Raw genomic sequence first — 14,782 nt, 5'->3', positions numbered from 1 at the left:
GTGTGTGTGTGTGTGTGTGTGTGTGTGTGTGTGTGAGAGAGAGAGAGAGAGAGAGAGAGAGAGAGAGAGACCAGGGCCCAGAGAGGGAGCAATACCAGCCAAGGTAACCCTGTCTATCAGCAGAAGCAGAGTTCCTCCCTTCCAGCCTCCCTACCCCCCCAGTCTCTTCTCCGGGAAGAAATCCAGGCTGCGCCACCCCCATGTCAGTGGCTGGGAAAGCGATTATACCCAAACATTATATAACCCCACTATTCGCCCTCCTAAAGTGGAGGAGGGTACCTGCCTGCCCTAGAACGGCGAGGGAGAGGCCTGAGGCGCTCTGGCCACTGGCTTGCATCCAGTCCTCTAATCTACCCTTCCAATTGTCACCTTGAAGGGCAGGGACTGCCATCTTCTGCTTGTGTGCACCACTGGCTGGCTAAAGAGGGGGCTCCTTGTTGGTGAACGGCCTGCCCTACAGCCCCCTCAAGATCACACAGGACCTGTATGAGACCTGACTCTTCCCACCCCAGGCCAGGGCCAGGTGCCGTCGGGCCAGGCCTCCTCCCTCTTTTCTGCTGGGTCAGTGCTGCTGCCAGTACAGCTACCAGAGCATGTGAGCTTGTGCTCCTAGCCCCTAGCTGCAGGGCCAGAGGACAGACCCCACTGGGTCTCAGTTTCCCTGGCCCCCGCACATGGGAGTGTTCTGGGCATTGGAATATAGCTAACGGTGCCCATTTATGTGCCTGGTGCTGAGAAAACCGCAAGAGGGAGTCCAATCCCCAGGGGATACGACAGTTGTATGCTGCCGTGTGAGTGCTGAGAACAGAACCCAGGTCCACTGCAGAAACAAGAAGGGCTCGTAACCACCACGCCAGATCTCCAGCCTGTTCCCAGCATCTTGTGTGGATACCAAGGCCCCGAACTGGGTCTTTCTCTGCTTAATGAGCATCTCCCTGAATCTCAGTTTCATTATTTTTGTTTGTTCTTTTTTAAAGATTGATTTACATTTTATGTTGTTCTGCTTGCATGTATGCCTGCCGGCCAGAAGAGGGCACCAGATCTCATTACAGATGGTCGTGAGCCATTATGTGATTGCTGAGAATTGAACTCAGAACCTCTGGAAGAACAGCCAGTGCTCTTAAATACTGAGCCATTTCTCCAGTCCATTTTGGTTTTGTTTGTTTTTCAAGACAGGGTTTCTCTGTGTAGCCATGGCTGTCCTGGATCTTACTCTGTAGACCAGACTGGCCTTGGACTCACAGAGATCTGCCTGGCTCTGCCTCCTGAGTGCTGGGATTAAAGGTGCCACCACTGCCCAATTTCACTATTTTTCTTAAGAAGGGCTCTAGCTTCTAAGACAAACCTGGAGTGGTCCTGAGTCTCTTAGTTCTTGACTAGTATATGACCCTAAACAGGTGATTCTGTCTCACTGAGCCTGTTTCCCCAGTCTCTGAGGTTAGAAGCCCATCTAGCATTTGCCTTGAAGGTCCCTGAGTGAAGCAGGACAGACAACACTGGAGATAAGGAACACTCAGCAGGCAGCCAGGACCTCCCACACAAGCATGCACCCACGCATGCGGTGGAGAGGCCAGAAGCCGAGCCACCTTCTACCCAAGCCTAATCCGCAATATGCAGGGCAGGAGGGTTCCAACCATGTGACACTGTGCTTAGGATGAGGGTGAGGATGCGAAAAGATGCTCCCAAGAGGTGACAACTGCATTCTTAAGTCGGGAGGCGTGGAATCTATCACCTTACAAAAATTCTAAGGGCTGTTGACTGCTACTTGTGAAACACTCCCAGTGGGTTGGTGTGTGTGTGTTCGGCAGAGACGGAATGATGTCTGCCATGACACACAGATTCCAGTGCGGCCTCTCAGGATCCCTTGGCAAAGCCCCACACCACACAGGGCTTGGTCTCCCATCTCCCACACACTCTAGGCAGCTAGGAAACTCGTCCTTGGGACCTTGCAGGGACTCTGTTCCTGTCCTCTCCATGCCTCCACAATTAAAGCAACATCTGCTTCCCAAGGCGCAGAATCAAGGAGATCAGTAGCTAAATGGATGAACAGTGGAGCGGAACAGGCTGCGATCAGCAGCCACAGCTGATAGGGGTGCAGGGAGGCCGCTCTGGGAAATTGCTCCTTCCTGTCATCTCTTCAAAGGCCCCCTCTGCCTGGCCCACCCCTGCCTCCCCACAGCTCCCTGAAGGAGGAGGGTTCATCCCCCCTTTCCTTCCCTCAGGGCTAGCAGTTTTCTGGGTCCCTCACAGTAAGAAAATAGTATATTGGAGCCACTAAATGCCGGGATGGGAAGGAGAAACAAGCTAGACCCAAACTACCTCCCCCACCACACAAACACACACTCACAAAGCTGTGTGACCCAGGCAAGTGTCCCCACCTCTCTGAGCTTGTCTCTTCATCTGTAAGATAAGGCTACTCCTAGGACTCAGGACTCTCTGTAGGGTGGTAAGTGTTGTTACAGCACCTGCCCACAGAAGACCTGGGGACAAGAGGGGACCTGGCTCCTCAACACAGCAGCGTGGGATGGTCCAGCTGGCCCTGTCGAGGTGCTTGCAGAGAGCCTTCCTGTTCCCACCCACTACATTGTTACTGTATTGCCAGGATGTTTAGTAATTATAAAATAATCACACGAGAGAATTCAGACAAGAGGAAATACAAGTGGGGAGGAAGTACCCACGGTCCTGCCACCAACCATCCCATCCGGCTCCCTTCTCTGCGTGCTTTGCCGCCTGGAGCTGAGCATCGGGGAAACTTCCCTGGTTTTCACTCAGCATGGTGTCCTGGTCACCTTCCAGGACACTGCAAGCTTTGGTACCTGTGGTATTGCTCAGTCAGCTCTTACGGGGCTTCTGACCTCCTGACAAGGCTGAACCCAGCTCTGTGGGCAGTAGACTCTAAGACAGAGGGCCCAGGACACAGAAAGGCTGCAGACTGAAGGAGGCCCCACCCCTTGAGTCTTGGGCTTTTTTTCCTCTGCAAAAAAACCAGACACTATAGGGTTACCTGAGGCTGAGGGCTGGGTGATGGGGTCCCCACTGGCTGACCCAGGCACACAACACCCGCCCTCACTGCAACCCAGGCCTTATTCTAGTCCTGGTTAATCTAGTACTCTCTGCACGGCAGGGACAGCATCACAGGGGGCCCTGAACATCAGTTGTTTGAAGTCCCTACAAAACAAGGTGACTCTGTACGGTGCTGGAGACATGGCAGCCTCTCCAGCCTCTCCGCTGAGACCTGGCCAACGAGCTGAGATGTGGGGGTGAGGGACTAAAAGAGAAAGTGTCACAGATGAAGGCTCCAAAGGGGCACGAGTCTGGCCCGGGTGAGGGCAGGTGCGTGAGGAGCTGCAGTGAGGGGTGGGGGTCAGGGGTCTGAGCCTCCAGGTTGCCTCAAGGGTTAGGGCAAGGAGTCGAACCTTAGGCAAGCTGTGGGGTGTCCTCCAAAAGGGCTTCAAGAGACCAGAGCATCTGGCTTCATCTCCAGCTCTTCTGGCACCTGCTGGGGTGTGTGTGCAGGAAGCTGGGGGCAGTGACCACACGGGAAAGATCCCCTGGGTTGGGGCTAGTTGTTCAGAACAGGGAAAGCTGTGAAATGGCCCTGGGCATTGGGGGCACAGGGACAGGAGGGACTGGAGGCTCCTGATCTAACCTCTATCCCAGGAGGCTTGGAGACAAAGTCCCAAGCTATAAAAATATAGAGTTTTGGGCCATCAAGAGAGAACAGTGGGCTCATTTTGTTTGCTAAGAATTTTGTAACCGTCCAATACACTGGAGACTGCTCAGAATGCCATCATCTGTGACCCCCCGTTACTGATGTCTGTCTAGACAGAGGTAGGGTGCTCTCTGTAGGGACAGCCTGAACCAAGCAAAGTCAGGGAGGGAACAAACTGGAGGAATTCCCAGTTTCAGGACAGCTAAGAATAGGGCTCAGCACAGCTGGACATGGCAGGGGGAACTCAGACCTGCATAGCCTTTACCCAGGGTGGGAAAGGTTAGCAGAAGCCTGCCATTCACAAATGCTTTCTCTACAGAGCCCAAGGGCTGCCACCAGGAGGCAGGGAAATGTACAGACTGAAAAGCAAAGAAGACAGCGTGGAGGCAGGCTTAGGAACACGGACAATGGAGGCAGCAAGACCTGGAAACTCCTGGAATATTCCTGGAGGATATAGGTAAGTAGGAAATAGCCAGAGATGGGTCAGACCCCCACCACCACCTCTGTCCAATAAGGTCAACTTCTCCCCGCACCTCCACTCCCTTGCTAGAACCCAGCCAGCTCCTGGTCCTGGTTCTGCCCGCCTAAACAGATCTTCAGTGAGAGCCAACAGAGCCAGGCAGAATGGCCACAGCTCTGCTTTTTCCGCAGCATGGACTCTGATGTGCAAGCTCAGACAAGAGGCCTGGAGGGTCCGAGCTCTGCTTTCCTTCTCACTCCCCTCCTGGGGTTCACAGTGAGAGCCTCTCCTGTTTGCTTCATATTCCACTGTGACAGACACTGCTCCTCTCTTCCCCCTAGGCCCAGGGCAGGTATCACTAGCTCATTGCAGAGCTCACTAATTTCTCACTGCTGAACTTTCTACTTGCTCTGTGACAAGCCACTTTAGAATCTTTAACACTGTGCTTCAGATAGCCACTGCAGATTGGTCGGAGCTGGCATCCAGCTAGAAATCCATCGGTCACCCTTCATCTAGTATTCTTTCTCTCTCTGTCTCTTTCTCTCTTGGTTTTATAAGACAGGGTTTCTCTTTGTAGCCCTGGCTATCCTGGAACTCGCTCTGTAGGCGAGGATGGACTCAAACACAGCAATCCACCTGCCTCTGCCTCCCGAGTGCTGGGATTAAAGGTGTGTGCCACCACTGCCCAGTTACATCTAGTATTTCCTAAAAGAGGCAACTGGGCCCCAGAACGGGAACAGTGTTCTTGAGGCCTGGCGTGGTTCAGGGATGAAGCAAGGACTGGATTTCAGTCTCCCGGCTTGGACCTCATCTATTTGGTAAGCAGGGTCTTCGATCAGCCTGATGGATCATCTTAATTTTATTTTATGTGATGGGTGCTTTGCCTGCTTATATGTCTGTGTGCCACATGTGCACCTGGTGCCCATAAAAGCATGCTGAAACTGGAGTTACATACAGACAGTGGTGAACCGAGATGTGGTTGCTGGGAATCGAACCCAGGTCCATGGGAAGTGCAGTCAGCACTCTAACCACTGAACAGTATCTCCAGCCTCCATGTTGAGTCTCCTTGGATACCACACAGTGAGGCTGGGGAGATGGCACTGTCCACAAAGAAACCAGGCAGGCAGGCAGGAGAGCCTGAGTTTGGGTCCCAAGCACCCATGGGAAAAGCCCAATGTGGTGGCAATCACTTACAACCCCAGTACTGGGGACACTGAAGAAGCAGGGACAGGGGCCTCTTTTGGGCAACCTGGACAGCCAGTCTAGTCAAGTCGGAGAGCCCTAGGTAGCAGTGAGGGACCTTGTCTCAGAAAAAAAAAATTGGCCAGGTGGTTGCACATGCCTTTAATCTCAGAACTTGGGAGGCAGAGACAGGTGGATCTCTATGAGTTCCAGGCCAGCCAGGGCTACATAGTGGGGCCCTGTCTCCAAACAAACCAACCAAGGAGATGGCTGGAAAGATGACTCAGTGGTTAAGGGCACTTATGCTCTTGCAAGGACCAACGCTTTCCACATGGCAGCTCATGGATACCCATAACTCCAGTTCAAGGGGATCTAATGCCTTATTCTGACCTCCACTACATGCGTACGGTACTCGGGCATACATGCAGGCAAAACACGCCAACAAAATAAAAATAAATAAATCATTTTAAGGGGCAAAAAGAACCCACAAAACAACCCAAAAAAGAGGAGGAGTCACTACCCTCCCCCAGCCTGTTCAATGGACACTCACAGCCCCATGTGACTGGGGGGTATTGAACTGGATGGATGTGGATGCCTGCTTCCTGGACCCCTGCCTGTCACACAGGCCGTGGGCTGGGCCCGTCAGCAGCCCACAAGACTGGGGGTTGTTGAACTGGGTGTGGATGCCTGCTTCCTGGACTTCTACCTGTCGCACAGGCCGTGGGCCGGGTCCACCAGCATCCCACACCCACCCCAGCACACAGGTTCTACTCACCACTGCTGCACCTCCTTCTCGGTAACTGCAAGAGAAAAGAAGATCAGAGATTAGCTGGGAATCCCAGGACACGGGCATCTGCGGGAGCGGATCAGGGGCTCCCTCCTATCTCCTTACCCACAGGCTGCCAGTACACCCTAGAGAACAGTGGGTAAGCAGTCTTGGTAGGCAGATGCTCACCAGCCCAGGAGAAGATGGTATGCCCGACCTTCAGTGCCCACTGCCTACAGCTGCCGATACAAAGGCCACCTCCCAAATACCTTAAGATGAACACCATAACCAAAAGCAATCTGGGGAGAGAAGGGTTGATTTCTGCTTCCAGTTTTACAGCCCATCAAAGAGGGAAGCCAGGGCAGGAACTCAGGCAGGAACCTGGAGACAGGAATTGAAGCGGAGGCCACAGAACACTGCGGACTGGCTTGCTCCCCAAGGCCTGGTCAGCCTGTTTTCTTATACCACCCAGGGCCCTTTGCCCAGGAATGGTGCTACCCACCATGGGTTGGGCCATTCTACATCTGCTGCCAATCAAGAAAATGCCCGAAGATTTGTCCACAAGTCAACACAACAGAAGCATCCCCTCGGTTGAGGTTCCCTCTTCCCAGATGACTCTAGCTTGTGTCAAGCTGCCAAAAAACGAAACAGCCTCCCAGGCTAGGCTGTGCTGAGGGGCCCTAGGTCTTCCAATCCCACCATCTCTGGGGTTGCTGATGCAGATGGAGAGACCTCAAGCTCTGGGGTCAGACCTGAACACCTGATCTCCAGGTCAGCCACAAGGCTCATGGTTCGGGTGTGCCTCAGAAGACTGCCCCCTCTCTGAGCCCTCATCTATAAACAGGCTCATAAGAATCCCATGTCCCACCTGGGGCAGCCCCTCCCATCTTCCCAATAAGGAAACTAAGGTTCAGTCGGGTCTACTTATGGCGGCCACAGAGATTACCCAAGGACACTGTCCCAAGAGATGGGTGGTGCCTCCAAGGTTCCAAATGGAACACTTCTTCTAACCTTGAGGCAGGTGATGAGCTATATGGTGTGAGTGTGACCTTAGCAAGGAGTGATATCATGGACCATAAACGGCAGGAGGTAGCGGAAAAGGCTTGAATGGCAGGGCCACTGTGACCTCAGCTAGGTCTCATGAGGCCAGAGAAGCACTCTTGGGGAACTCAACTTCCCACCTACGATGTTCCAAAGCCTGCCCTCTTACTGCAGCTTGGCAGAGGACCTTCCCTGACCTCCCTGACCCCATCACATCCCCAGAGGCTTCAGGTGGTTTGGTAAGGCATGGTCTACTGTTCTCTCACCGGAATTGTCGCTAATGTAGGACACCGAGTGACCAGCAGGCAGCTAAGCCTCTGGGATGTGAGATGAGCCTGGGAAAAGGCTTACCTAGCTTTGAGCAGCTACTTTGGCTTAATGGACACTGGAGACTCAAGTGTCCCTGGCCTCTGGGATTCCTAGAAATGCCAGCTCTTCACTTCCTAGAGCTGCGGAGGATCCTGGAGGGTGGCAGTCAAGGGAACCTCTCTGGGAGCCTGGCCCCCAGCCCAGTCCTTCTGCCAACTAGGGTGGGTGGACAAAGGGTAGGCGGGCCTGAGCTACCACAAGACTGAGGTGTGCACAGCCTACATTGAGGAAGCTTAGCAACAGAGGGAGACACCCTTCACACAGGGACCCGTAGTCCCAGCTGCTCCTATGATCTGTTCTTAGGAGCTGCCCTGTCACTTGACCCAAGGTTCACTGACTTTCTAAATTTGTTGTTGTGGTTGCTTTGTTTTGTTTTTCAAGACAAGGTTTCTCTGTAGCTTTGGAGCCTATCCTGAAACTGGCTCTGTAGACCAGGCTGGCCTCGAACTCACAGAGATCCGCCTGCCTCTACCTCCCAAGTGCTAGGCTTAGAGTGGGCCACCACCGCCCGGCTAACTTTCTAATTTTTTTAAAGATTTATTTTTACTTATGTGTATGTTGGGGGGTGGAGGGCAGTCAGAACAGGCCTTGGAGTTGTAGGTGGCGGTGAGCCACCATGTAGGTGCTGCGGATTGAGCCTCAGGACTTCTGGGAGGTCAGTCGGTGCTCTTAACCGCTGAGCCACTATCTGACCGGTGGCTTCCTGTTTCACTGTCTCTGTTTCTGCTCAGTTTTCTAGCTCTCACCCACGCTAAGCAATACTGCCCACAAAACTCCCTAAGCCATGTGCTAGAGGCTCAGCTCCCCAAACACAACAGAAGGTGACCACTAAGATGAGTGGTGACCTTTGCCCAAGGTCATGGAGCAAGGTGATGAGGGGTGGGGAGTCAGGATGCTGAGAGATCAACACCCTGGCTGTGGGTTCCCAGCACCCACAGAGTGGCTCACAACCGCCTGTCTCCCTTTCCATGGGATCTGATGCCCTCTTCGGACCTCCGTGGGCTCCCACGTACATATGGTGCACAGCCATACACAAAACAAAACAAAACAAAACCCCTGTTTTTTTTTTTTTTTTTTTTTTTTAAAGATGCCATTCAGTACGCTGGATTGAGTGCAGTTAGGACATGTTACCCATGGCACTCGCCTGTCAAATGGCGCTGGGGCTAATCAGAAAGCCATAATTGGACTAATCCATAGAGTGGGACACACTAGACCATCAACCCTGCACCTTCAAGTCAGAGCCATGAACGCCCAAACAAGCCAGAGGAAAACTGTGGGGAAGGGTGGCTGAGGACGACTGAAGCCTAACTTGCTGTGCCCACACTGGGCTGGGGTCGGGTTGGAGGCCTGGGGGGAAAGCGCTGAAATGGCTGTGGGCCATGGACAGATGCCGCAGGGCCTCTTCAGGTTACAAGGATAGCGGCGGACTGAGGATGATGCCCCTGTCCTGGGAGCTGTGCCCAAACACTGAGGGGTGAAGGCTGGGAAGCTGGTTGGTGTGCGGGGGGGGGGGGGGGGGGGGGGGGGGGGGGGGGGGGGGGGGGGGGGGGGGGGGGGGGGGGGGGGGAGCAGATCTGGAGAGCTGGAGAGTCCCTGCTGGTTGGGGTGAGGGGTGGAGGGGGCAGGTCTAGAGAGCTGGAGCATTCCTGCTGGTTGGGGTCCGGGTGGAGGGGGCGGGTCTAGAGTGTCCCGGCACTGTTACATTCAGAAGTCTCAAAATAAAAGGCTGAAGGGAAATGACTCTTTGGCCACAGTCTGTGTACCCCCCCCCCACAATGCATGGAGGGCCAAGAGGCAGCCCCGGATCCTGTGCACTACGGGCCCTTGGACAGAGCAATCTGGGGGTCCAGCCTCCCTAGCCTCAGTCTTGGGACCAGATGCAAAGGGAGCTTCCTAGGGTACAGATTCCAACTCCATCCCATCCCCCTTCTTACCCCTCCTTCTTACCAAGTCTCCAGCCAACTGTGAAATTAACAGGACCCCCTCTGGCTTCCCCCCAGGGTCCGCTCAGTGCTTAGCACCCAGTGTTGAGAGGCTCAGGGCTCAGAGCCCAAGACTCAGGCTCAAAGCTGAAGAGGAGTACCAGTGATCTTATGCCCCAGCCAACACCCCAACTCCATGAACCTACTCAAGCTCCCTGAGGATCCTATTCTCTCACCCTGGGTCACCAAATGACCCATTTTCCACAGCTGTGGTGATTTGAATGAAAATGGCCCTCACAGGCTCATAGGGAGGTACACTTTTAGGAGGTGTGGCCTTGATGGACTAGGCAAGGCCTTGCTGTGGTCACTAGGGTTAGGCTTTGAGGGTTCAAGTGCTCAAGCCAGGTCCAGTGTCACTCTCTCTTCCTGCTGCCTGCTGATCCGATGTAAACCCTTCTCCAGAGCCATGTCAGCCTGCGTGCCACTATGTCCTATCATGACAATAACAGACTAAACCCCTGAAGTGTGAGCCAGCCCAATTAAATACTTCCCTTTAGAAGAGTCGCCATGGTCGTGGTGTCTGCTCGCAGCAATAAAACCCTAAGACAACAGTCTTTCTGTGACCCCCTCTCCAGCAAGCCACTGACCCTTCCATGACCCTTCAAAGGGACTCTGTCTACCCAGTAACACCCTGCACGTGGCCAGTCAGAGGCCTGACCAAGTCAGGACAGGGTAGGGAGGACAAGGGACCATGAGAGAAGAACCTGGGGTCAGACAGGCTAAGGCTCCCTACGCTTTTGGTGTAAGGTCAAACACCTACATCTCTGAATCTCACTCTGCCCATCTGCCGAACAGTACCTGCAGCCCAACCTTGCAGCTGTGTTACAGGCCAAAGTAACTTAGCAAACTGGATCTGTGCCTAGAACTAGAAGGCCCAATAGAAAGACATTCTCTTCCCAGTGGAACACAGCCCTGGGGCTCTGTCATCAGAGTCAGCCCATCTCTGGGGCTGGGACTTGCACTTCCTAATGTGTGTTTTGTCTAAGTGCACCTGGTTGGAGGGGGCGGGGGGCTGACTTTCTTTCCCCAGAACATTCCTGTGGCCAGGTCATAAGCACTACCAAGGGCAAGGTTTTTGATGAACACCAGGCCTGGGGTTCGGCACCTTTTGGTCAAGACCCTGTTGGGGCTACGTGTAGACTAAGTTACTTCTGGACAAGTTGTTTAACCTCTCTGAACTTTGGAATCCTCATGTCTAAATCAGCACATAAACCCCCGATAGGATCCTGGGAAAGGATTCCCTAGAATTCTGCAGTTCAGGGGGACTGGAGCACAGAGACACAAGAAAGGAGGGTGCGGGCACCCATCCCCCTTCCACTGGCCCTGCTGAGATCTAAAACTGTTGAGGCAAAGAACTATCCAGACATGCCACCCCCGTCCTGGGCCACCACCAGCCTATATCTCCTCAGGCCTGCTGACACCCTTCTCTGCCCCTGCCCAAGTAGAGACGCCCAGTGTACCCAGTGCCTCCGCCCGCCCACCCCCAGCAGCTACCGAAGTTCCTTCAGGCCCCTCCTCCTCTCCACGCAGCCCATGTCTGCCAAGAGTGAACACAAGAACCGGTCCCAGGAGCCCAGGATAAACGTTGAGTCTGATTTTCATTTCCCTAAAGCAAAATACCTCTCTGCTGATTGAAGCTCAGCTCAAACATGGTGGGAACAGAACGCCAGAGCTAGCAGCCCCCACGGAGGGAGGAGGGGCCTGCTGCAGCAGGACGGGTAGAAGGCAGACTTCCCAGCTGGCTTCCTGTGACCAATCCAGACCCCACTTCAGTCTCCAGACACAAGGACTTACCCACCCTGCCCAGTACATTAGCAACGGCGGGGGGGGGGGGGGGGGGGGGGTGGGGGGGGGGGGGAAGGGCGGGGGGGGGGGGGGGGGGGGGGGGGGGGGGGGGGGGGGGGGGGGGAGAGAGAGAGAGAGAGAGAGAGAGAGAGACAGAGAGAGAGAGAGAGTGAGTTAGTTCTTTGGGCCTGATCACCAAATAGTTTCCCTCTAGAAGGGCAGCGGTCCTTCCTGTGCTCAGCTGCTGGAGCACTTACTCTAGGGTCAATCTTGGCCCTGCACCTTTCCCCCATCCTACCTCAGTCTCTCACTCCCTCCTACTGAATGTCCTGCCTGCCATAACCACCCCTGCCATGGTCTTCCGGTCCTCTCCTGGGTTCAGAGATATCCATAGCCTGCCCCCTCCCTTATCCCTACTCTGGGTCAGTTCTACACCACACAGCACAAAGGATTCCTTTCCTCGCAGCATGGAGGTCTCCCTGCACCTCTCCTCCAGGTTCTGTTCTGGGGAGTGTTTTGCCAACTTGGCATAAACTAGGGTCATCTGGGAAGAAGGAACCTCAACTGAGAAAAGGCCACCATCAGACCTGTAGGAAGTCTATGGGGCGTTTTCTTGATTAAAGATTGAGGTGGGAGGGCTCAGCCTACTGTGGGTGGTGCCATCCCTGGGCAGGTGGTCCTGGGTACTCTAAGAAAGCAGGCTGAGCAAGCCATGAAGAGCAAGCCAGCAAGCAGCACCCCTCCATGGCCTCTGCTTCAGCTCCTATAGATGAATGGCTGTAAACTGTAAGATAAAATAAACCCTTTCCTCCCCAGGTCGCCTTTTATCACTGCTACAGAAAGCAGACTGGGTTAGAGGTGATGACAGAGCTTCCTCAGAGAAAGGAGACATGTCTGATCTACTCCGCTATACTTGGCTAAGTCTGTACCTCTTCTGCCCTACAGACAGTGCCCCCAGAACCTAGTCATTCCACCCTCTCTGGCCCTCAGTTCCCCAGTCTCTGAAAGGGAGGCGATTTGGGCAAAGAGGGTTAAACTCCATGTGCTCTTGCCAGCAACAGGGTGGAGGTCCTGACAGTCCACCAGGCTTCTAACTCAGCCCATAATCTTATCCCTGGTCTCCCCTCCAGTCCCAGGAAAAGGCTCTGCAGAGTCCCCAGATCCCTGCCACAAGATGACCAGCCCTGGCAAGTCAGAAGGGTCCAGTAAGAGCATTTCCCAATGAAGGGAATGGACAGGACAACAGCTTCATGTCCTGAGAAGAGCAAACGAACAAGACAGCAAGGGGACCAGAAGATGACCACTGTCCTGAAACGATCAGAGGACCAGCATGGGGGACCAGAAGGTGACCACTGTCCTGAGACCAGCAGAGGACCAGCATGGGGGACCAGAAGATGACCACTGTCCTGAGACGATCAGAGGACCAGCATGGGGGACCAGAAGATGACCACTGTCCTGAGACGAGACCAGGGCCAGCACGGGGGACCGGAATGTGACCACTGTCCCGAGACGAGCAGAGGACCAGCATGGGGGACCAGAAGGTGACCACTGTCCTGAGACCAGCAGAGGACCAGCACGGGGGACGGGAAGCTGGGCATGACTGGTGTGCCTGGTCTCTAAGCTACAGCACTTGGAATCACCGGCTGCAAGCAGACAGAGATAACATGGCAGCACTTGCAGAGGGCCTGGCACCACGCCGGCAATGCTACTGTGATTACTACCCCACGCCTCTGCCAGGGAGACAGAAGCAGAGCTCCTGCCCTGCCCATTGCTTTCCCCCCAAAAGAGGTCAGAGATTGACCCTGCCTCAGCAGATGCTGACCCCGCCAGCCCGGAATCCCTGGGCCCTCCCTCAGCACGACACAGAGAGCAGGCCTCCTGGATCAGCCCTCTTCAGGCTCCTCCCAGAGTGGGGTGGCAACGGCCCAGCCTCTGGCTGGCAGGCGCTATTTCTACCCATGTTAGTTGTGCCAGCCCAGCTGGGTGGCTCAGGGCTGGGCACACCACAAATCAACAGGAAAGACATACAGGCCCTGCCTGCCTCCCCCACACTGCACCCTGTGCAACAGCTCACACCCTCCCCCACTCTGCCCACAGAGATGCTTTGGGAACTGGTAGAGACTGATTTTTGGCTTGGCCACACGCTAGGCCCTTCAACCGGGCTGCATCTGAGCCCCGCATGGGTGGGAGTCACAGGCCACGGCTGTGCTCTGTGTGGCAAAGCGATTTCACTCATAAGCAAGAATCTCACCCAGGGGCTAACCAGACTCAAACACCCCTGGCCTGGCTCCCCTGGCACCCCTCCTGGCACCCAGCCTCCCAATTCTTCCCCTCATATCCTTGCAGCCTGATTTCCGCGTGTGGAGACAAGGGCAACACACAAAGCCTTGTTTAAGGGATACTGAGTACAGGCTCTCTCAGCCTCTAAGGCACCCTAAGGCTGAACCAGCTTTGCCTCCTGACGTCTAAGGCACCCCCACCCCAGCTCATAGCATTGGAACCCACATTCTCTCCAACTAGCGGCCTTGGTGCAGATGGAGGCACAGTCATGCTAACTAACACCCCAGTCGATGGACTTGCGTGCCACTCTGAGCCTTGCTTCCTCTTAGCACAGGGCTGCTGACAGAGCCGACAGGAGAATATATATGGCAAACAGCCCAGCATTGGACACGGGGACACGGCTGTCAAGTGACAAGTGGTGGTGTCAGAATAAAACACTGGGGCTCTCACTGCCTTCTGGGTGGGAGCTGGGAGCTGCAGCTGGCAGAGCCAAGCCATGGTGTTAGCACACACCAAAGCTGACAGCTTCCAGCTGCTGTCAAGGAGAGGAGCCAGGCCCTAAAAGGAGCACGAAGCAGGGCTGCATAGACTATTCAAATCTCGAATTCAATCCCATTTTCCTCCTAGTCCCTCAGATCTCCCGAGCCCCAGCTGTTTCCACTGACTGAGCTCAGGGGCTGCACCAGGTCCTGTGGTGAAGCAGCTCACTGCCAGCCACTGTAAGAAAACCCCCGAGGCTCCGAAGAGGCAGTAGCATGCCACCAAAATTATACAGCCAGTGGCAGGGCAAAGTGAACCAGCAACCAGCATCCTAAGAGCAGGCTCAGAGGCCTCAGCCTGGGGTGATCACAAGGAGAGCCTTGTGTGCCCCCAGGCTGGTGAAAACACCTCTGCGTGGCAGGAGGGATGAGGGTTGGGGAGTATTCTCACGGGGCACAGGGCACTTGCCATCACCACAGCCTTTCTTGGAGGAGCCAGGCCTCGTTGCAGAGCACTTGATCCCTCTCGCTCTTAGGTTCATCAGCTCCAACCCCCAAGCTGAGCCTCAGTTTCCTCATCTGATGAAGGAGATAGCAGTATTCAGGAGACTGTTTCACCCCTGGAGGAGGACCACGTGTTGAAGGAGTCCAAGAGTTCCTTCAAGGTGCTCCCCTCAGACTCCCTAAGGAGAGAGAGCCGATGGTGCCCCTGGAGTTGAGAGACTC

General features: G+C 54.7%; 1 protein-coding gene across 1 annotated transcript in view; it reads right to left on the bottom strand.

Moving 5' to 3' along the window:
- The window catches only part of Ncs1 (neuronal calcium sensor 1), a 50,388-nt gene that overhangs the window by 18,603 nt on the left and 17,003 nt on the right, over window positions 1-14,782 (bottom strand). The window contains exon 2 of the mRNA XM_050155411.1: window positions 6,130-6,154. Coding sequence (XP_050011368.1) covers window positions 6,130-6,154 — 25 coding nt within the window. The remainder of the gene's footprint in view (window positions 1-6,129; window positions 6,155-14,782) is intronic.

The sequence above is a fragment of the Alexandromys fortis genome, unplaced genomic scaffold (assembly GCF_014885135.2).
Source record: "Alexandromys fortis isolate MF-2015 unplaced genomic scaffold, M_Fortis_MF-2015_v1.1 scaffold_72, whole genome shotgun sequence".
Taxonomy (NCBI): domain Eukaryota; kingdom Metazoa; phylum Chordata; class Mammalia; order Rodentia; family Cricetidae; genus Alexandromys; species Alexandromys fortis.
This window is presented reverse-complemented; position numbering and strand designations above follow the sequence as displayed.